The sequence below is a fragment of the Podarcis tiliguerta genome (assembly GCF_965153285.1).
Source record: "Podarcis tiliguerta genome assembly, chromosome: 8".
In the NCBI taxonomy this organism is placed as follows: domain Eukaryota; kingdom Metazoa; phylum Chordata; class Lepidosauria; order Squamata; family Lacertidae; genus Podarcis; species Podarcis tiliguerta.
The window spans coordinates 83,297,451-83,320,597 of record NC_139541.1 but is presented as its reverse complement, the minus strand read 5'-3'; the positions used below and the strand labels follow the sequence as shown (position 1 = coordinate 83,320,597).

General features: G+C 45.5%; 2 protein-coding genes and 1 long non-coding RNA gene across 3 annotated transcripts in view; 2 read left to right on the top strand and 1 right to left on the bottom strand.

Annotated features, from left to right (window-relative positions):
- Positions 1–3,893, top strand: part of LOC310683560 (cytochrome P450 2A13-like) — a 12,214-nt gene extending 8,321 nt beyond the window's left edge. The window contains exons 5-8 of the mRNA XM_083453494.1: positions 363–504; positions 648–835; positions 1,868–2,009; positions 2,345–3,893. Coding sequence (XP_083309620.1) covers positions 363–504; positions 648–835; positions 1,868–2,009; positions 2,345–2,526 — 654 coding nt within the window. The 3' untranslated portion in view covers positions 2,527–3,893. The remainder of the gene's footprint in view (positions 1–362; positions 505–647; positions 836–1,867; positions 2,010–2,344) is intronic.
- Positions 3,894–5,231: 1,338 nt separating this feature from the next.
- Positions 5,232–6,325, bottom strand: LOC310684842. The gene is made up of 2 exons (XR_014514859.1): positions 6,159–6,325; positions 5,232–5,814 (listed from the first exon to the last, which is right to left on the bottom strand). It is a non-coding gene; the product is annotated as an uncharacterized lncRNA (long non-coding RNA).
- A 3,463-nt stretch (positions 6,326–9,788) lies between these two features.
- The window catches only part of LOC310683559 (uncharacterized protein), a 47,302-nt gene continuing 33,943 nt past the window's right edge, over positions 9,789–23,147 (top strand). The window contains exons 1-6 of the mRNA XM_083453493.1: positions 9,789–10,064; positions 16,905–17,067; positions 18,129–18,278; positions 19,389–19,549; positions 20,409–20,585; positions 21,835–21,976. Of these exons, the coding sequence (XP_083309619.1) occupies positions 9,885–10,064; positions 16,905–17,067; positions 18,129–18,278; positions 19,389–19,549; positions 20,409–20,585; positions 21,835–21,976 (973 nt within the window). The 5' untranslated portion in view covers positions 9,789–9,884. The remainder of the gene's footprint in view (positions 10,065–16,904; positions 17,068–18,128; positions 18,279–19,388; positions 19,550–20,408; positions 20,586–21,834; positions 21,977–23,147) is intronic.

Sequence of the window (23,147 nt, the reverse complement as noted above, 5' to 3'; positions counted from 1 at the left end):
AGGAAGAAGTATGTTGGAGGATTCAGGACAGATTAAATAATGTACTTCTTCCTGCAGCAAACTCCCCCTCCACCCAGCCATCTGTTTCCCACACAATTGTTGAGCTGCTTTTCAGCCCTCCACATTAAATAATGTACTTCATTCCTGCAGCAAACTCCCCCTCCACCCAGCCATCTGTTTCCCACACAATTGTTGAGCTGCTTTTCAGCCCTCCACAACTGTCCCCTCCCCCTCATTGGAGTGAGCATGACATCACTGCAGCTCAGCCAATCAGTAGAGGAGAGAGAGCTTCATAGACAGGAGCCAGTCAGATTTTAGCCTATCCCAAGAAATAATAAGTAAGTACATTTTCTTCTGCCTAGGAAAAGGAAAACCCAAACTCAGAGTTCTTCCTAGAGAATCTGGTTTGTACAATAGGTAACCTCTTCTTCGGCGGCACAGAAACGGTCAGCACCACCTTGCGCTACGGCTTCCTGCTTCTGCTGAAATACCCGGAGGTTGAAGGTGACTGCGGAAGGGGGAGGAAAATAGGGTGGAGAGATGTGTCCTTCCCTCTTTGCTTTCCCAGCTATGAGCTGGGATCCTTCTTTAGCTCCCTGGAAGGTGCAAATAGCACTTTTGGTCTCATCCTGCTCATTTCTCAACAGAGAAAGTCCACGAAGAGATTGAACGGGTGATTGGCTCCAGTCGCACTCCCAACATGGATGACCGTCCCCTGATGCCCTACACGGATGCTGTGATCCACGAGATCCAGAGATTCGGTGACATGCTCCCCTTGGGGTTAGCAAGACGTGTGACCCGCGATACCCAGTTCCGGGGATACACCATTCCCAAGGTATTGTGGTTCTATTAATTCCTTAGACTTAGACTCCACCCTTCCAGATATAGTTTGTGGCTCAGTGAAGTTCCCCAAGTGTGTAGGTATGTTGATATGTACAGTATAAGGTATAGGGACCCCTGACCATTAGGTCCAGTCGTGGCTGACTCTGGGGTTGCGGTGCTCATCTCGCTTTATTGGCCGAGGAGAGAGCCAGTGCACAGCTTCCGGGTCATGTGGCCAGCATGACTAAACCACTTCTGGCAAACCAGAGCAGCGCACGGAAACGCCGTTTACCTTCCCGCCGGAGCGGTGCCTATTTATCTACTTGCACTTTGACGTGCTTTCGAACTGCTAGGTTGGCAGGTGTATGTACAGTATAGGTAGGTATTATATACAATAATGTAGTTATGTTTTATGTTATGAATATAAGGTAGTGGGTTATGTTCGTGTATTGTGTCATTGTGTAAATGTATATGCATGTGTTTTATATGCCAGTAAAATTTATTTAATAAAAAAAAATAAGACTTCACCCTTCCAGGTATAGTTTGTGGCTCAGTGAAGTTCCCCAAGCATATCTGTTCCACCTGTCCGTACCCTCTGAGCGATAATAATCAGGGAGACAGAGGCACCACACCAAAGGGTGGTGTCCCAAAAATGGGGAGCTCTCATTGTTAATAATAGTAAATTATTATTATTATTATCACACCTCAAGGCAAGTGGAAAGACAGTTCTTTTGCATTGCCATTGGCCCTCATAATAATAATAATAATAATTTATTATTTATACCCACCAATTTGGCTGGGTTTCTCCAGCCACTCAGTGACTCTGTATTGTTTCTTAATGGCCCTAGCTTGGCCACGTTCTTCTGCACAGGCTAGCCCAGGAATTCTTATTCAGCTTTCTCTCAAATAATAAAGAACCTGCCATTTATTAATTTATAAAGTTTAGGGAGGTCACCCCTCCAAAAAAACCCCAATATTTTCTTGCCCACGAGAATAACGTTCCATTTCTCCCCTCTCTTCTCATTTCCCTCCCTCTCTTGTTCAGGGAACTGAAGTGTTTGCTTTGCTGGGATCTGTGCTGAGAGACCCCCAACATTTTGCAAGGCCAGACGTGTTTGACCCCCAACACTTCCTGGATGAGAATGGGCAGTTCAAGAAGAATGAGGCTTTTATGCCATTCTCTGCTGGTGAGTTCTCAGCAGCCCCTTGGCGGTTTACAGGAAATAGTAACCCAATATAGTCGACCAATTGAAGTGAGAAAAATTAGCCAGAAAGTGTTGCTGGTGCTGATGTACCTCTCTCTCTCCCTTCTCTTTTCCCTTCTACAGAAAAATCTATTTTTGAACCATGCACACCAAAATTATTGTTATTATTTATTAAACTTGTATACTGCCCTTTACCTGTAGATCTCAGTTGTAATGGGTGTATTTTTATCTGTGGCTGTGTGGGTTAGAGGAGTCTTGGCCTGAAAACCTCAATGCAGGCTATAATGACCTGTCTTTGTTTTCCTCCTCCTTCCTAGGAAAACGCTATTGCTTTGGAGAGCAGCTGGCCCGAATGGAGCTTTTCCTCTTCTTCACCAGCATCCTGCAGAACTTCCACCTAAAATCCCCCATCCCTCCTGAAAAGATCGACATCTCTCCCATGCTGGTTGGCTTTGCCACCGTTCCACGTTTTTATGAAATGTGTGCCATTCCCTTGTGAAAGAGGAGGACAGGTGTCTTGAACAAACAGAGCACTGTTGTCACCCAGCTTGGCTGCCCCAAATGCAAAAGTTGGAGAAAGCTTGAACTCATGAAGGGCCAGGTTGGCCCTTCCTCCTCCAGAATCTTTCTTTTCAAGCTCCATGATCTCTGTTTCCATTGGTAGAATTTCTCTTCTCTGCATTTTCTTGGAATTGATCTCACAGGTCCATAAATATCTGGTCCCTGGCTCTCTGCCCTCTTCCTCCCCTACCCCACTTCCCTGAGATACCAGGGTTGAGTCCCTCTCATCTTCCCCCTTTCTGGTCACCAGACTCCCTTCCGGTACCTCGTCCAACTCTGAAGTCTTTATTTCCATGTCATGTTCCCCTCCCTTTCCTATCTTTGTTCTTCCACTTGTGATATGTTTGCCAACATTCCTTTGCTGACACTTTCATTGTGAGTAGTTAAGGAAGAATTATAGTTAAGGAAGAACCTGTGGGATAGGTGTCAGGATGATATGTGGGTGCTTGCCGAGATAACAGCCCGGGATTCCAGCCTGTCTTTACAAGATTTATTAAGTCCAAAACTATATACAGTACGGAGCTCTTGAAAGCGTGTCTGCCTCAATCGCTATCAGTTGTGGGAAGTGGCTCACTCTGGTTCCCCCTCCAGCAGAGAAGCTTCCTGACACCCCCCCCCCCTTTTCCTCCTCTCCTTACGTGAAAACCTAAGCGCCAGAGGCTGCTCCTTTCTCCCTACTATAACAGCCTTTGGATCTCCCTCCCTCTCGTTTTCCGTGTTTCCTGACAGTTCCTCCTCCTCTCCCTCTGACAAGTGCAGCTGCTCATCAAAGGAGGCGGCTCTCTGTACATTTCGGTCTCTCCCCCCTTCTCTGCCAACCGATCCCTGACAAGAGGACAGTTGCTAGCATGGTTTACAGCTTGAGGAGGTCAGCCATACCTTAGAAAAACTTGCCTCTCTGAATATTTCCATCTCTCAATCCACAGTATGATGAGCAGAAGCAGCGGCAGAGGAAGCTACTCAGGCGTCTGGATTGGTGCGCCCAGGGGCGGGGCACGCTTCCCATAGGGGCGGGGCTTGGGCGGGGTGAGTCACCCATAGGGGAAGGTCACAGCGCGGGGTCTCTGGAGTCTGCCTGTCTCCTCCCACTCAGCTGCCTGCAGCTGGGTGGGGGGGAGGCAGTGGATGGACCATTTGGGCAGAGCGGAGCCTGTGCGCGCCCAAACCACCGTGTCTCTCCCAGCATTTTGTCACCCCCCTCAGTGGTGACACCCGGGGCACCCCGCCCCTACCGCACACCCCTTCCTTCACCCCTGGGTAGAATCTCCTAAGGTAGAATCTGGGACCCTGAGTCTCCCTCCCCCTGCAGCATCTCTCCCCGATGCTTTTTAACATCTTTATGCGCCCCCTTGCCCAGATTATCCGGAGCTTTGGGCTGGGCTGTCACCAATATGCTGATGACACTCAGCTCTATCTGCTGATGGATGGCCACACTGACTCGGCCCCGAACACACTGACCAGATGCTTGGAAGCTGCGGCTGGATGGTTTCGTGGGAGCCGATTGAAACTAAATCCTTCGAAGACAGAGGTCCTATGGCTGGGTCGGGATGGCATGGGGATGAGGGACCAACTCCCTTCTCTTGCGGGGGCCCAATTAGTGCCATTGCCTTCCGTTAAGAGTTTGGGTGTAATCCTTGACGCCTCCCTTTTCATGGAGGCGCAAGTTACAGCAACAGCCAAGGCGACATTTTTCCACCTTCACCGCATCAAGCAGTTGGTCCCTTACCTTTCCCGCCCCGACCTGGCCACAGTGATCCAAGCCTGGTCATCTCCAGGCTTGACTACTGTAATTCGCTCTATGCGGGGCTGCCCTTGAAGCTGTCCCAGAAACTCCAGCGGGTACAGAATGCTGCAGCGAGGCTCCTCACGGTGTCTCTGCCATGGGAGCTTATTCACCCAGTGCTTTTCAAGCTGCACTGGCTCCCGCTGGAGTACAGGGTCAGATTTAAGGTGCTGCTTTTGACCTTTAAAGCCCTTCACGGCGTAGGACCCTCGTACCTACAGGACCGCCTCTCCTGGTATGCCCCACGGAGAGCCTCAATACCAACACCCTAGTGGTCCCAGGCCCTAAGGAAACTAGATTGGCTTCAACCAGAGCCAGGGCCTTTTCAACTCTGGCTCCGGCCTGGTGGAACGCTCTGCCTCATGAGACCAGGGCCCTGTAGGATCTGATTTCTTTCCGCAGGGCCTGTAAGACAGAGTTGTTCCGCCTGGCCTTTGGCTTGGAGCCAATTTGATTCCCTCCCTCCCTCTCTTTTTTCTTTTCCTTCTCCTCCTGTGATGAGGCTACATTTTAATATTTTTAGGTTCCACTATTTTAATGTTGTATTTTATTTTTGTTTTTAAGTTGTAATCATTCATCTTGTTTTTATTATTGCTTGAAAGCCGCTCTGAGCCCGGCCTTGGCTGGGGAGGGTGGGGTATAAATAAAAATTATTATTATTATTATAACTAGGGGCACTCTTTGACCCCCAATCCATTATCAGTCAATGTTTCGCCACTGCTATCTGTTGAATTTTTTCACATTTAACCAGCTGAGAATGAAACTAAGTTGAAGCGGTATATTGATTTTTCTCAATACCTCAAATAATTAGGACCATTCTACCCTGTCAAAGGCTTTTTTGCACTGAAAAGTAAGAAAACGGTAAATCTCTGCTTTATTCAGGATGTACGGTACACTGCTTTCAATATTTGTACTCTATTGCCTTCTCTTAATAAACCCAGTTTGAACTGGACGAATGTACAATCCACTGATGTCATTGAGCCTTCTTTATATGACACTTGCCAGAATTAGAGCAATTTTTGGTTAGTCCCAGCTCTCTGGAGTTACTTCTTTCTGTGGGAAATATTTAAACAGCTTCTTCAAAAATGTAACTTGTTCATCCTGGCATGTTTGATTGTTTTACTCTATGCCAAACCCATCCACTGCAAGACTTGAAGCCACAGGGAACCAGGCAGAGCGCCATCTTTGTAGTGGCACCCGCCCTGTGGAAACGCCCTCCCATCAGCTCATATGCTAATTTGGTAAACAGCAGAAGGAATGGAATGTGACCTTGTACCATCCAGATAAACACTGCAAAGAACTGAGTAATGGAAGATAGTAATGAACTCTCCCAGCACACCAATGGAACAACAATGTATACACGTGAAATGGATTACTTATTTATAAAATGTAATGGAGGTGCTGTTTTGTAAAGTGGAAAAAGTGGTCAGCTGGAAGAATGGTCTAACGGCAAGTGAAAGATGTCAACTGGGCTAAAGTGGAAAATTTAAAATTAGATCGTGTTAAGATAAATTATAGAACAAAAAATTGAGAAAGAGGAAAAGGATTTGCTGAATTAGCTAATTTGAACTAGAATACAGAAAAGGGAGGTGTGAGGAAGTCGAGGAAACAAGCAAATGAAAGATAAAGATATGAAATTTAGATGTGTTTTTAAAATGTTTTTGTTTTTTCTTGTTGTTCTGTTGTACTGTTTCTTCTTTCTATTTTTGATGTATTGTTTGTTAAATTTTTTATTGTTTTTTTTTCCTTTTCCTTTCTGTAATTATTAAATCTCTAATAAATATTACTTTAAAAAAAAAAAAAGATGTCAACTGGACTCTAAATAAGAAATGATGATGGTCATATGCTTGGAACCGGAGCAGGAAACCTGATCTTAAGAAATTGTATTAAATTTTAAATTAATTTGGTTTGATTTGTAATAATTTGGAAAAAAATAATAAAAATAATTTGGAAAAAAGAAGTTTAATTCCAATTTTTGCCTTTGAAAAGTCCTGGTGGCATAAAGATGCAACTAGTCCTATGGTAAGAATTATCATTTCCCACTTACAAATATAGTTTATCTCCTTCTCAATTGTGATGTCTAAATTCACTTTGATTGGCTGAAATATCAGGATGCGTTCCCACCATTACCTCTATTAAATGCCTTTCAATACTCAGTTTTTCTCCCACCCAATAAATGGAGGTCAATAGCTTTCCTCACCTGTAGGCTAATATATTTCAGTAAGATTTCTCTAGGGTATCCTGCCCTATTGGCCTGATTTATGCCCGCTCATGTCCTTCATTCTAGCAGAAGGTTCTGCCTGCCCACAGTGGCTAGAGAGCAGCTGCCATGTTTATGGAGAGCAAAGAAGTTGGTGTAATGGATTCTTCCATTCGTCCCGCAAATAAGGCATTTAAAAATAAATAAATCTAATTTTCAATAGTATGTGCTTTTTGATTCACACATTACTCTAGTACAGACATGCTTGAATACATTACCAGCCCGGGGAACTGTATTTCAAAATTCTAAGTACTCCACATTCTGAAGACTGGCTGCGTTTCAGTTTACAGCTTGTATCAAAAAGTGTGAATAAGTTTGTCTTTAAATGTGAACTGAATCAAATTTCTCCTCCATCCTTACGGAAGAGGAAGCATAACAGTTAATGGAACATGCAGAATTTCCAGGTTTCCATGCAAAGAAATCTCAAATGTATTGTTCCCTCGTCTGAATTTGGTGGAATTTGCACATGGTGTAAAACTCTGCTACACCATCGCTCTCTGATTTAACCTATGAGCAACATGGGACACCTCTGCTGGAGGTGCTGCACTGGGTGCTGATTTTCCATTGAGCCTCTGAACCCTGCAAGTTCTAGAATAATAGAATTTTAAAGTCGGAAGGGACCCTGAGGGTTATCTATGCCAATTCCTTGCAATGCAGGAAAGAAAGCCATGGATCAGGCATAGGCAAACTCGGCCCTCCAGATGTTTTGGGACCACAACTCCCATCATCCCTGACCACTGGTCCTGCTAGCTAGGGATGATGGGAGTTGTAGTCCCAAAACATCTGGAGGGCCGAGTTTGCCTATGCCTGATCCATGGATAGATTTGAGCCATCAATCTAATCCAGTTCTGGAAATGAAAGACACCTTGAACTTAGCCTCGGCCAATTCAGGAAGATACCTCTCCATTCATAAACAAACCGCAGAAAATAATAATAATAATAATAATAATAATAATAATAATAATAATAATACGGGACGCGGGTGGCGCTGTGGGTTAAACCACAGAGCCTAGGACTTGCTGATTGCAAGGTCGGCGGTTCGAATCCCCGCAGCGGGATGAGCTCCCGTCGTACGGTCCCAGCTCCTGCCCACCTAGCAGTTCGAAAGCACCCCTAAGTGCAAGTAGATAAATAGGGACCGATTTATAGCGGGAAGGTAAACGGCATTTCGTGTGCGGTGCTGGTGCTGGCTCGCCAGATGCTGCTTAGTCACGCTGGCCACGTGACCCGGAAGTGTCTCCGGACAGCGCTGGCTCCTGGCCTCTTGAGCGAGATGAGCGCGCAACCCTAGAGTCGGACATGACTGGCCCGTATGGGCAGGGGTACCTTTACCTTTACCTAATAATAATAATAATAATAATTTATTTATCCCCCCCATCTGGCTGGGATTCCCCAGCCACTCTGGGTGGCTTCCAACCAAATATTAAAATACAGTGGTACCTCGGGTTAAGTACTTAATTCGTTCCAGAGGTCCATACTTAACCTGAAAATGTTTTTAACCTGAAGCACCACTTTAGCTAATGGGGCCTCCTGCTGCTGCTGCGCCGCCGGAGCACAATTTCTGTTCTCATCCTGAAGCAAAGTTCTTAACCTGAAGCACTATTTCTGAGTTAGCGGAGGCTGTAACCTGAAGCGTATGTAACATGAAGCGTATGTAACCCGAGATACCACTGTACAGTAATACATCAAACATTAAAAGCACCCAAACAAAGGGATAACAATGGTAGTTTCTTGGAGATACAGAAAGTGGGACTTCTGGGATTCTATCTCTACCCTTGGCTTCCTGGGACAGTCCATCATGGCCAAACACACTTCAACAGCCTCCATCTCTGTTTCCTCCTTCCTTGTCTTATGTAAAACCAGAGACCCTGTTCAACAATTTGGAAAAGTGGGAGAGAATTCTGCATGTCCTGGGAACTCAATGAAAGTCTCCTAGTGGTGTGGGCTTCGGCAGGTCACTTTCTCGTAAGTGCCTCTCTCCTTGATAGTTTTGTGTTTGTGGAAATCATTTGGGTCTATCTCTGTTATACTACGTTATTACGTTGAGACACAGAATCCACCCATCTCTGCCCAAAGCAGCCTTTCTCAACCTGTGGGTCCCCAGACGTTGTTGAACTACAACTCCCCTCACCCCTAGCTAGCAAGGCCAGAGCTCAGGGATGATGGGAGTTGTAGTCCAACAACATCTGGGGATCCACAGGCTGAGAACCACTAGAAGGGATGCAGAGGCACAAATACAAGATGGGTGACACCTGGCTTGAGAGCAGCACATGTGAAAAGGATCTAGGAGTGTTGGTTGACCACAAACCTGACATGAGCCAACAGTGTGACGCGGCAGCTAAAAAAGCCAATGCAATTCTGGGCTGCATCAATAGGAGTATAGCATCTAGATCAAGGGAAGTAATAGTGCCACTGTATTCTGCTCTGGTCAGACCTCACCTGGAGTACTGTGTCCAGTTCTGGGCACCACAGTTCAAGAAGGACACTGACAAACTGGAACGTGTCCAGAGGAGGGCAACCAAAATGGTCAAAGGCCTGGAAACGATGCCTTATGAGGAACGGCTAAGGGAGCTGGGCATGTTTAGCCTGGAGAAGAGGAGGTTAAGGGGTGATATGATAGCCATGTTCAAATATATAAAAGGATGTCACCTAGAGGAGGGAGAAAGGTTGTTTTCTGCTGCTCCAGAGAAGCGGACACGGAGCAATGGATCCAAACTACAAGAAAGAAGATTCCACCTAAACATTAGGAAGAACTTCCTGACAGTAAGAGCTGTTCGACAGTGGAATTTGCTGCCAAGGAGTGTGGTGGAGTCTCCTTCTTTGGAGGTCTTTAAGCAGAGGCTTGACAACCATATGTCAGGAGTGCTCTGATGGTGTTTCCTGCTTGGCAGGGGATTGGACTCGGTGGCCCTTGTGGTCTCTTCCAACTCTATGATTCTATGATTCTATGAGAAGCCATCCTCTGCCTCGGGAATAATCTCCAGATAGTGCCAGTTCTCTCTTGTACATAAAGCATGAAAAATCAATGAAGCAGGACTGTCTCACGCAAAAAATAAGACCTCTGGACTTTTGGCAGGAGATCTTCTCTTCTTGAATAGAAAGCAGACCAAGAGGTGTGACTGCAAACAAGTTGCACAACTCCACAAAGGGCGTTATCCCTCAGGTACGGTTACATAACAGCCTCAACTCGGGCTGTGCATGTGTTTTTTCTTCCCAGCTACTCAGAGCTCCACAGGCCACCTGCAACCTCCCCATGGATCTCCTGGGAGCAGCAACCCTTTTCCTGGTCATCTGCCTCTCTTGCCTGATGGTCCTCTCAACATGGGGGCAGATGTACCGCAAAAGCAAGATGCCACCTGGACCAACTCCCCTCCCCTTCATCGGGAACCTGCTCCAAGTCAAAACAAGTGACATGTTCCGTTCACTCATGAAGGTAACTTTCTATAATGTGACAGAGCACAGTTTCCCATTCTCTGAATTGTTATTATAAAATCATTCTTAAATACTGTTGATTAATGAAGGTCACTCCCGTCTATCTATCTACCCACTCATCCTTCTCTCTCTCTCTCTCCCACTTGACTCATCATCTCCTCATAATTCTCCTTCCACCGCATTCTCCAGCTTTTGCTTCTATCTCTCTTTACAGTGGTACCTCGAGTTAAGTACTTAATTTGTTCCGGAGGTCTGTTCTCAACCTGAAACTGTTCTTAACCTGAAGCACCACTTCAGCTAATGGGGCCTCCTGCTGCCACTGCGCCGCAGGAGCACAATTTCTGTTCTCATCCTGAAGCAAAGTTCTCAACCTGAAGCACTATTTCTGGGTTAGTGGAGTCTGTAAGCTGAAGCGTATGTAACCTGAAGCGTATGTAACTCGAGGTACCACAGTATATTTCTGCCTGAGTGAAGGGATGGGCACATGTGTCAATTCTCATGTCCTCAAAAAAATCAGTCAGCATTTTAGCGTGCCTTTCTTTTAAATAAATATTTTTTAAAAAATTAATAATATAATAATTTTAATTTTAATTTATCAGCACCATGCTCTAACAAACTGAGCTGTACTGCAGGTATATTATCAGTTCCTTATGACATTTTTGGGCAGCTTCTGGGGGTTATGATTTGACAGGTATCTCATGTGTTAGGAAATCCTCTGATTTTAACTTTTGGACCTTAGATCTAGCTTCTGGGGGTTGAGAGTGCCCTCTGGGGACATTATTAGGTGATGATAAAAAAGAAAGACAATTGTCCTGTTCTAAATAGGGACACAGCCTTCTGAAATTTAGATTTACAGGCATTTGCACAAGAGGCAAGCTTAAGATTCCTTGATGAAAAATTTACTCATTTGGTCTGGGAACTGATTTAAAGGAGATGCATTTGCCATTAAATTTATATAGCAGGCTCCCCCCCCCCCCAAAAAAAAATGTAACCCAACCTCACCCAGGCCCAATGACTATGTGCATAGACCTAGTGACGTATATGCAGAAGCAGCTTACAATCCCAGGCTTCCCCTATCATATGTCAAATATCCTGTGGCAACTCTGATTCCCTTACATTATTTGACCCTATTAGGGGCCAACTGAAGATGGCAACACAATTAGTAATGGTTAAAGTTCCTCCTGCAATGAAGTATAGTAATCAAAATCTGACTTTCCGGGGGAACCAATCTATCAGAAGTTCCTGGTGCTGCTGTTAGAATCAGTTAAGAACTTTTCTTCTTTTTAAAAAATGTATTTTTATTAAAGATTTTCTTAGTTTACAAAGTATGTGCAATCTCTCTCTCTCTCTCTCTTTTTTCTCCAAGTAACATTTTTCACAGATCAGTTTCATTTGTTGAGACATTCGGAAGAAGAAAGCGGAAAGGGGGGGGGGGAGATGGTGGTGGGGTCGGGTGATGATGTTTCTATTGTACCTAATATATGTGGGATTTTGTGTCAGCGTCGCTTGTGCAGGTTCTGTGCTATTCAGTAATAATAATAATAATAATAATAATAATAATAATAATAATAATAATTTATACCCCGCCCATCTGGCTGGATTTCCCCAGCCACTCTAGGCGGCTTCCAACAAAACACTAAAATACAATAACCTATTAAACATTAAAAGCTTCCCTAAACAGGGCTGCCTTTAGATGTCTTCTAAAAGTTTGGTAGTTATTTTTCTCTTTGACATCTGGTGTGAGGGTGTTCCACAGGGAGGGTGCCACCACCGAGAAGGCCCTCTGCCTGGTTCCCTGTAACTTGGCTTCTCGCAGTGAGGGAACCACCAGAAGGCCCTCGGCGCTGGACCTCGGTGTCCGGGCAGAACAATGGAGGTGGAGATATACTGGACCAGGTATACTGGACCGAGGCCATTTAGGGCTTTAAAGGTCAGCACCAACACTTTGAATTGTGCTCAGAAATGTACTTGTGTTCGTTTGATGGTGAGAGAGGTTGGGGTTGGCCTGGGGTGTGGTTGTTCATTTGTGGTTGGCTGTGGTGGTCTTTGTTTTCATGTGTGAGTGGGGTGGGTGGGTGTTTTGGATCAGGTTAGCCATATTGATTTGTATGCCGGTGGATTTTTGTCATTGTCTTGTTGGGCTGTGTGTGTGATAAAGGGGAGCTGTACTGGGGTGAAGGCGTCTTCTTCTATTTGTCCCCGTGTCGGTTTCAGTTTATTGGTTAGTTTTTCTAGCAGGGCTGTTTCCCATACTTCTTGGTACCATTGGTCCATGCTTCCTCCTGACAGGTCTCTCCAGTGTCTGGTTGTGGTGTTTCTGGCTGCTGAAAGTAGGTGGGTTATGAATTCTTTGTGGTATAAATGGGCATAGGAACTTTTCTTCTTGCAGTGATTTATGAAGGTCAACATCCAGGCATTTGCCAACCCTCTAAGAGTCCTCCATGGCAGCTCCCATCGCAGGTGAAGACTGAGAACTGCCCCCTACCAGTCATCATAATGCCACTCATTCAAAACAACCAGGTCTGGGTCCCAAAGCCTTAATGCAAAAACCCCCAAAATCTTTTCTATGTACTGTCAGTCTAGTTATTTTCTCCTTAGATGGAATAGGATGGAGGGCTCATTGGAAGGGACGTTCCCATTCTCAATCCTAACTGCTCCAATTCCAAGTTAATCAGCCGGGAGCACTTCTGATTTCCTCTCACAAAATTCCTCGGATGCTACCTTCAAAATCCCTGGTTCCTCTCAGAGCCACTATAGAATCCAAAGCAGATCTCAGTGCTGAAATTTCTTGTTTTATAGAGGGCATATTATTGAGCTTGTTCTGGTTCATCTACACAAATAGATAACACACGTCTCTTGAAATCATATACCGTATTTTTCGCTCTATAAGACGCACCAGCCCACAAGACGCACCTAGTTTTTGGAGGAGGAAAGCAAGAAAAAAAATATTCTGAATCTCAGAAACCAGAAGAGCAAGAGGGATCGCTGCGCAGTGAAAGCAGCAGTCCCTCTTGCTGTTCTGGCTTCTGGGATAGCTGCGCAGCCTGCATTTGCTCCATAAGACGCACACACATTTCCCCTTACTTTTTAGGAGGGGAAAAGTGAGTCTCATAGAGCAAAAAATACGGTAGTTATAACCCAAAGACACCCTTTAAGGACTGTGAGAAGCATCAGAAGAAAACTCTGTTGTCAGACTGTTTATCCCAGAAGGCGTACAATTTAAAGGATCAGTTACCACATCTGCCAGATTCCTATTCAGAAACTTTGGTTTTTAAAAAGTTTAAAAGTCCTTAAAGTTTGAAACCAGTGAAGATAAAATGGCAAGAACTCCAAAGAGGTGGCTGACCTGCGGCTGTTGAACTCCCTTTAAAACTGGTTAACAATTCTTGGCTCCTCAGAGAGTAAAACAACACAAAAAAGGTCCTTGCCCCCTGATAAATTAGATAGCTGCTAGGCCAGCAACAGCACTATCACATAAAGAGAAAAACCAACTGAAATATACGCAGAGTCAAGTGTGAATTTCATGCTCTTTATTCAGCTCGTAGTAGCAATGAATGAAACTTTCCCCAAAACATCCAGCTATATATACATTATTTACACAATGGGCCCCATGTGATTGGCTACCTATGGGACCGCCTCTCCTGGTATGCCCCACAGAGAAACTTACGGTCTTCAAATAAAAACATCTTGAAGGTCCCAGGCCACAAGGAGGTTAGGCTGGCCTCAACTAGAGCCAGGGCTTTTTCGGACGTGGCTCCGATCTGGTGGAACACTCTGTCACAAGAGACCAGGGCTCTGCGGGACTTGACATCTTTCCGCAGGGCCTGCAAGACAGAACTGTTCCACCAGGCCTTTGGCCAGGGCACAGCCTGACTCCCTCCCTCGGTTATCTTCGCAGAGCTCTGGCCCAATGGTTGCCAGTGGCTTGAATTAATTAATTTTATAATGAATGATTTTAGAGTGTTGTTTGTGCTGTACTTTTGTACTGTTTTATTGTTGTTAGCCACCCTGAGCCCGGCTTCGGCTGGGGAGGGCGGGATATAAATTATTATTATTATTATTATTATTATTATTATTATTATTATTCTGGGGCGCTCCTGTAGGCCAATCAGGTTGCGGATTCACCTCCTCTAGAAGAATGATTGGCTGCTCCTGCAGGCCAATCAGGTTGCTGATACACTTCCACCTGGAGCTGGATTGGGTGGCTCCTGCCGACCAATCAGACTGCTGCATTCTGGATCCTATTGATCTAGGATTCAGCTCAGTACATAACACAAACAAAGCCCAATTAAACAATCAAAACAGGCTGTGGAGATCAGCCAGGAACATCCTTTCTCGATGCCATTTTTGCTGGGATTCGGGTGGCGCTGTGGGTTAAACCACAGAGCCTAGGACTTGCCGATCAGAAGGTCGGCGGTTCGAATCCCCGCAACGGGGTGAGCTCCCATTGCTCGGTCCCTGCTCCTGCCAACCTAGCAGTTCGAAAGCACGTCAAAGTGCAAGTAGATAAATACGTGCAGCTCTGGCATGAAGGTAAACGGCGTTTCCGTGCGCTGCTATGGTTCACCAGAAGTGGCTTAGTCATGCTGGCCACATGACCTGGAAGCTGTACGCCGGCTCCCTTGGCCAATAAAGTGAGATGAGCACCGCAACCCCAGAGTCGGTCACGACTGGACCTAATGGTCAGGGGTCCCTGACCTTTTTATGTGGGGCAGAGACTGCTCAAAGCTGCACCGCCATGTGGTAAGTCTTGCAGCCTGGCTTATTTCACCCAGTTGGCGCCATGCTCAGTTTCAGCCCTGGTATCCTTAACAGAAAGGTTGCATGCAAACATAACCAGAAATAAATATTGCAGCGCGTAAGGAGATCCAACTATTTGATTCTTTGGAACTAGTTGGAAATCCAACACTGAGCAGAACCTGCTCCACCAGGTAGGTGAAACTGGAGACTGTGCTGAGCTTGTCCAGGCTTGGAGGTGGTGCCCAGGGCATGTTATGTTGTGTAATTTATTTATTATTCATTTATTATACTCACCTTTCAACCAAAAAAGTCCCCTAAGGTGGTTGACAAATAACAAATGCACACAAATGCAAAAGCAAACAAATGATCAAAGTTCAAAACAGAATCTGAGCAGCTATCAAATGGCCCTATGTAAGTGGTGCCAACCAGCTGAACTTCGACAGGAAAAATATTGGCCAAGGAGGGAAACAAAGTCCTGGGAGAACAAGAGCCCTGCCTTAATCCAAGATCATCTTCTCCCAGGGCTTGGCCTGGATAACTCTTTTCCCCACCCAGATTCAGCTTGTTGGCACCAACTACACAGGTAGATTGCAGAGCAATTTAATATCTGAGACCAGCCCGGATTTAACCGCAAATCTGTTGATGGAGGAGAAGTTTTCTCAGGATAGCCTGAAGGGGTTGGGCTGGATGACCCTTAGGGTACCTTCCAACTCTATAATTCCGTGATTCCAATCTTAATTTCAGTTCCCCACATGGAGGAGAGGTTTCCTCATGGTAGCCTGCTGGTGTTGTGTGCCTTTATTGGTGGGTGAATCTGTTTCTTTCCGTTTCTGTCAGTCCATTACATTCTGCATCAGTTTGTATGTTTTTAATCCCCACATTTTTGTGGGCAGATCTGCCTTATAGCCACATTTATGTAGTGAATCCCCCCCCCCAAATATAATGCAATTTTGTATGCTATTTCCACAAATATATGCCTTTTTATGCACACTTTGTATACTTGTGGGTTTGGAGAAATTCATTGCAAAATTTGAGGAACTGCAAATTTCGACCACTACCTTCTGAGGGATTCTGTTCCACTGTAGAACAGCTCTTACCACCAGAAAGTTTTTTCTGAAGTTAAGTCAGAAGCTCTTTGCTTATAACATGAATCCATTGGTTTGGTCTATTTTCCAGGTGAAAGCCCTTTAGATATTTGAAGAAGGCCTTCATATCTCTCCCCCGTCTCCTCTTATCATGGCAAAACATGCCCAACTCCTTCAGCCATTCTTCATAAGGCTTCATCTCCAGACCCTTGATCATCCTGGTCGCACTTCTCTGCACACATTCCAGCTTGCCAATATCCTTCTTAAATTCTGGTGCCCAGATAATGGAGAACCAGAGGTTCACCATAAAGGATGTGTTTTTCATTGCCTAATTAGGCTTAGGCTTTCAGGAGCTACTAATTCTGCTCTGGTCAGACCTCACCTGGAGTACTGTGTCCAGTTCTGGGCACCACAGTTCAAGAAGGACACTGACAAACTGGAACGTGTCCAGAGGAGGGCAACCAAAATGGTCAAAGGCCTGGAAACGATGCCTTATGAGGAACGGCTAAGGGAGCTGGGCATGTTTAGCCTGGAGAAGAGGAGGTTAAGGGGTGATATGATAGCCATGTTCAAATATATAAAAGGATGTCACCTAGAGGAGGGAGAAAGGTTTTTTTCTGCTGCTCCAGAGAAGCGGACACGGAGCAATGGATCCAAACTACAAGAAAGAAGATTCCACCTAAACATTAGGAAGAACTTCCTGACAGTAAGAGCTGTTCGACAGTGGAATTTGCTGCCAAGGAGTGTGGTGGAGTCTTCTTCTTTGGAGGTCTTTAAGCAGAGGCTTGACAACCATATGTCAGGTTGTCTGATGGTGTTTCCTGCTTGGCAGGGGGTTGGACTCGATGGTGTTTCCTGCTTGGCAGGGGGTTGGACTCGATGGCCCTTGTGTTCTCTTCCAACTCTATGATTCTATGATTCTATGATTCTAATCTCTGCAGAGGTAGGTGAGCAATTTGCTCCATCTCTCCATCTGTTCCATGACCTCACTCAATGCCCTCCCCCTCTTTTCACAGATCCGTGAGAAATATGGTCCTGTCTACACCATTCACTTAGGGCCCCGCCGTGTTGTGGTCTTGTGTGGATACGATGCCGTGAAGGAGGCCCTGGTGGATCAGGCCGAAGAGTTTGGTGGCCGTGGAGAGCAAGCCATGTTTGACTGGCTTTTCCGGGGTTACGGTTAGTCTCTTCTTGGGCAACCCTTGGCCAGAGCACATCATTACTACCATTGTTCTGGCATTGAACTTAGCAGTGGTCCTGTGAAGTAGATTTTTCTTATACCAGTTTCGCTGAGGACAGGCTGAGAGAGGGCTTCTCTACGTCATTCATGTTAGATTTCTGTTATGCCACTGTGCAGTTTTTGGAGTCACAAGACTCTGTTGACATTCCAGACTGTTGGAAGTCTCACGGGAGACGGGAGATGGATATTGATGTTACTGGTTTCCTGTTTCTTTCTTCTTGTTGTTCTCTGTCTCTCACAGAGAGCAGACACATATTCTTTTCTGTCCTGCGTAGTTAGAAATAAATGTATCAATGTAGAACATATTTCTGGCTTTCCTGCTGCTGTTTGGATACTCTGCGTAATGGGAGCGTGCCTGAAGCCTCATTCAAAGGCTTAGGTCGTTAATCACATCACAGCAGAGGTCGATGGATTCCAAAGATACGACACGGAGGAGAGCCATTACAGCTCAGTCGTACGGAAGCTCCGACAATTCAGACAAGTCATAGAAGAGATGGGATTTGCATCTGAATATTCATAGCCAAGTAAAGGAACACTGATGTAACTTAGTGGCTTTGCAAGCATAGATAATATTGAAAAAGCTCTTGAGTCTGCAAGTGCCTTTTTTCAGTTGACTGTCAACTGTGTCTTTGTCTCTTTTGTTCTCCCAGGTACTCTTAAATGTTGGGATGTGAATAGATGGTAGGAGATAATACATTTATTAGATATTATCCTTCCTTCCTCACATTTCCGAGTTCCACAGAGTGCAACCCTTTGCAGGGAAGCTTTGATAAGTTAAAAGGCTAAAACTATCGTAGCTAATCCAGGGTGCTTTAAGACAGACTGGATTCTCCTGGTATTTCCCTCTTTTCTCCCTCTTAAAATAATGCCACAAAAGGGGAAAACAGCATTTACTCAGAATGCCTGTTGAAGAGTAACTAATATAGCAGCATTTTTCAGGGAGGCTTAATATCGTAATCCAGTTAAAATGACATACTTAAGGCTAGCTTTTGCTTCCCAGGGGTTTCCTTCAGTAATGGGGAACGGGCCAAGCAGCTACGCCGATTCTCCATCATGACTCTGAGGAATTTTGGGATGGGAAAGAGATCCATCGAAGAGCGGATCCTGGAGGAGGCTCACTTCCTGCTGGAATCCCTGAGGGAAACAAAAAGTGAGCTCAGTTTTGGTACCTTCAAGAAATGCTCCTTAATGAGTTACAGGTGACAGAAACACTTCACAGTGATACTTAGAAACTGTGGGCAGTTAAGTGGGCAGTTGAAGGCTTTATACTGAATATTATCATGGCTGCTTTTATTTTTGGTTTAAAAAAAGACATAATTGGATAGAATGACAGGAAGAATTAGGAATCGACGAGATCAAAGATTTACTGAAGAATGGGAAAATTTTCTGGAATATATGCATAACTTAAGTGAAAAACAAATAACGCTTGTAACGTTTAGCGAAGCTTTGTGAAAATGAAAACTAAAATTTTGGAGTGAAATTAGATTTAATTTAAGAACTAGATAAGAACTAAGAAATGTGCGGAAAATTAAGAAGGGAAGGAGTATCAGCCAAGTTGAGGGAAGTCAAAAAATGAGAGAATGGTTTTAAAAAATTGTTTGAATTGTATTAATTTGTCTTATTTGTAAACTGAATAAAAATTATATTTAAAAATAAATTAAAAAAGACATATCTTAGCCTAAGCTAAATACAGTGGACACTCTGGTTGTGAACGTGATCCGTGCGGGATGCACATTCGCAACCCGCAGCAGTGCATCTGCGCATGCTCGGGTTGTGATTTGGCACTTCTGTGTATGCACAACCGCCGAAACCTCGAAGTAAGCCATTCCGGTACTTCTGGGTTTCGGCAGTCCGCAACCGTAACCTGAAGCATCTGTAACCCAAGGCATGACTGTACATCACCAACACTCTACATCCATGTGAAGAAATGTTGCTCAAAGAAATACAGTGGTACCTCGGGTTACATACGCTTCAGGTTACAGACTTCAGTAACACAGAAATAGTGCTTCAGGTTAAGAACTTTGCTTCAGGATGAGAACAGAAATTGTGTTCTGACGGCGCAGCAGCAGCAGGAGGCCCCATTAGCTAAAGCGGTGCTTCAGGTTAAGAACAGTTTCATGTACGGACCTCCAGAACGAATTAAGTACTTAACCTGAGGTACCACTGTAATGAGGTTAGAGTGGACTGCTTTGCAAAGTGTATCCTTGATTTGTTCCTGGGTTGAGTGACTTGCACAGTGTGTGTGTGTCTTTTTTTCTAGGCGCACCCTTTGACCCCACCTACACCCTGAGCCGCACGGTGTCCAATGTCATCAGCTCCATCGCCTTTGGCGACCGCTTTGAATACGAAGATCAGGAGTTCCATTCCTTGCTGAGCATGATGCTGGGTAGCTTCCGGTTCACTGCCACCTCTTGGGGACAGGTAAATTGGAGGGCAGGGGAAGGACTTCCTTTGTGAGTGTGTGAATAATACAATTCCTCTTAATCAGTCATTACCCCAAAGTCCAGCAGTGATCAAGACACTGTCAGAAGCTGCAGCATTGCCAGTTAACAAGCAGACCACCTTCAGGGGTCTGAGTGAGGCTGGCCAACAGAAGTACAAATAGCACCAGAACCAGAAGCGATGTCTCTGAGCCTGAGAAACCAAATGCCTCACACAACACCTCAGCAATCTAGGAGTGCACCAGAGACATCACGATAATAATAATTTATTATTTATACCCGTTCCATCTGCTTCCCTAAACAGGGTTCCCTAAACAGGGCTGCCTTCAGATGTCATCTAAAAGTCTGGTAGTTGTTCTCTTTGACATCTGCTGGGAGGGCGTTCCACAGGGCAGGTGCCACCACCGAGAAGGCCCTCTGCCTGGTTCCCTGTAACTTGGCTTCTCGCAGTGAGGCAACCGCCAGAAGGCCCTTGACGCTGGACCACAGACGTGCCCCTTGAAGGGCTTATACAACTTCTGTTTGTCTCTGTGCCTACTGTCACAGCCTGTCCCAGATAAGGAAGACACTCATCTGATAGTTAATTCTGTATTGGCAAAAGAAACACTTCCAGGTTTCCGACCACGCCCAGGACTGAATGGCTGGCGCGTGACCTCAGCTCCCTTTCCTCATCAGCTTGCAGACACATCTCCCACTGCCCCGTCAGAGGCATCAGCCTCCACCATGAAAGGTGGTTCGGATGTTGGGTGTGTTAGGTGAGCCTCAGACGCAAACAGCACCTTTATCTCAGCTTCACTTGGGGAAATATCGGCTCTCTCTTCCTCCCCATGACTCTGCAGCTCTACGACATGTTCTCGGGCATCATGCAGTACCTGCCTGGCCCACAGCAGGAAGCCTTCAAGCAGCTCTTAGGGTTGGAGAAGTTCATCACAAGGAAAGTAAAAGCCAATGAGGAGACCCTGGACCCCAACTCCCCTCGGGATTTCATCGACTGTTTCCTTGTGAAAATGCATCAGGTATGATTATTGCGTTCAAAGAACTGTGATGATTTTCTTGGGAAAGAAAGTTGTCTTGCCCCTTGCCAACTTGTGTGGGATGTGAAACACAAGAGCAGTCAAGTACAACATTCCTAGAGTGAACATGTTTACACATGGGGAGGAATGTTTGTCCAGCCAGCAGGTAAACTTCCTGTTTCCTTCTGGCTGGGACAGACTTCCTCTGCATGTGACTAGAGGTGGGCGTGGCCTCACCTATGCAGGTAACGACAAAAGCACAGGGCAGGGCAGCCATCTCTCTCTCTCTTTCACCACATGCATTGAAGAAGCAACATCTGCTTAGCCAAAGATGTTCTCTTGGCTTCCAGCCAAGAGAGGACAAAGGGACTGTCTCCTTATGAGATAGTTTCCAGGTGTATGTTACTTTTCTAAGATAAGTCTGCCTTCTGGGATCCAATTGTGAACAGAATGTGAACAAACTCTTTTTATGCTTTTATAGAAGACTGTGTTGTGTCTTGTCTTTTATGAGGAAATAAGGGGGAAATACCAGAACAGTTGGGACGTGGGTGGCGCTGTGGATTAAACCACAGAGCCTAGGACTTGCTGATCAGAAGGTCGGCGGTTCAAATCCCTGCGACGGAGTGAGCTCCCGTTGCTCGGTCCCTGCTCCTGCCAACCTAGCAGTTTGAAAGCACGTCAAAGTGCAAGTAGATAAATAGGTACCGCTCCGACAGGAAGGTAAACGGCGTTTCCGTGTGCTGCTCTGGTTTCACCAGAAGCTGCTTAGTCATGTTGGCCACATGACCAGGAAGCTGTATGCCGGCTCCCTCGGCCAATAAAGCGAGATGAGTGCCGCAACTCCAGAGTTGGCCATGACTGGACCTAATGGTCAGGGGTCCCTTTACCTTTACCTTTACCAGAACAGTTATTATAGAGGCTTTAGCTAGCCTGAGCAAACGCACCCGCTGCAAGTTTAAAAGGGGGAATGTTACTCTGCTAAATTGTGACCTTGTTAACACAAGTTGGAAAGACTATAATCAAACAATATATCGTCCCCTGCATCCCTGAACATTCCCACAACTTGGAGGGCCATGAATTAAAGCCACCTTTTCAACAGTCCGCTAGTGTCCATATCCCCTTATCTGATTGACCAAGACGCCATTGCAGCTCAGCTGAACAGTAAGAGAAAGAGTGCCTTGTGGGAAAGACTTTAGACTAGAGCAATGTTTAATAAGAGAAACTTCCTCCTTCCCCTCTTCCTTCTGGCCAGGAAAAGGAAAACCCACACTCCGAGTTCTCCCTGAGGAATCTGGTTTTGACTACTCTCACCGTTTTCTTTGCTGGCACAGAAACGGTCAGCACCACTTTGCGTTATGGTTTCCTTCTTCTGCTGAAATACCCGGAGGTTCAAGGTAAGTCATTCAGCCAAATTTATTGCTTATAGCCAAAGGCTATACAATATCATTCAATAGAATACAGTGGTACCCCGCAAGACGAATGCCTCGGAAGACGAAAAACCCGCTAGACGAAAGGGTTTTTCGTCTTCTGAGGTGCTTCGCAAGACGGATTTTCCTAAGGGCTTGCTTCGCTAGACGAAACAGCCCTGCCTCTCCTGTCATGGCGACGGTCACTACACGCACGCATGCTCGCTTCCCCGCTCCTCCGGCTCCCTCCCACCTTCCGGCCGATCTTCCGACCTTCCGGCTGCCTCGCGCCGCTGCCCACCGCCCTCGCGCGCTCCCCTCAGGAGCCGTTGCTGACAGCAGCCAGCGTTGCAGCCGGAGTCGTGCTCCTGAGCCCCGCCGCCCTCCAGCAGCCGCGTCGCGCGGTGTCCACAAGGCGCGGGTGAGTCCAAGGACCGGCTGCGGCAGCTGCCCTGCTTCTCCCCACCCCTCCCCGCTGTGGTGCTTCGCAAGATGAAAAAACTCGCTCTACGAAAAAACTCGCGGAACGAATTAATTTCATCTTGCGAGTCACCACTGTATATACTAATTTGATACAGAAACTTAAAAACATTTATATTGTCAAAAGATCACCTAATCTGCACAAAGCTATAAAAACTCCTTAATATACAAATTGAAACATTGGACAATAAAATTTATAAGCTAAAAATCACCGCGGGGCCACTAATATATTAAAAGTAATGTTAAATAATAGAACAGACAATTATGTACAAAGTTTAGTGAGAAAAATACAACTTGGTGTAGGTGGGGTCAAATAAATTCATCTCCTTTACAGTTAATAGCTATCTCGGCTATATAATTCTTTTCTAATTTTCCTGGCGGCAGTTGCAAAAAGTGCTACACGCCAGGTCACATACTTATCAATGTCTGCAAGGAGATATAGAATCATGTCAGAAGGATTCTGGCCAGAGGACCTTATCATTATAGGTTTCAAAAACCGTTCTCTTGCTTCAGTGTATAAGGGGCAGAGCAAGATATAATGCGTAAGGTCCTCTAATTCAGGGCATCCCCTAATACAAACACGTTCAATTACTGGTGTGCCTCTATGTCTCCCATCTCTAGAAGCAGAGTTTATTGTATTTAATCGTAACTCTGTAAAAGCTTTTTGGAGTTCTACAAA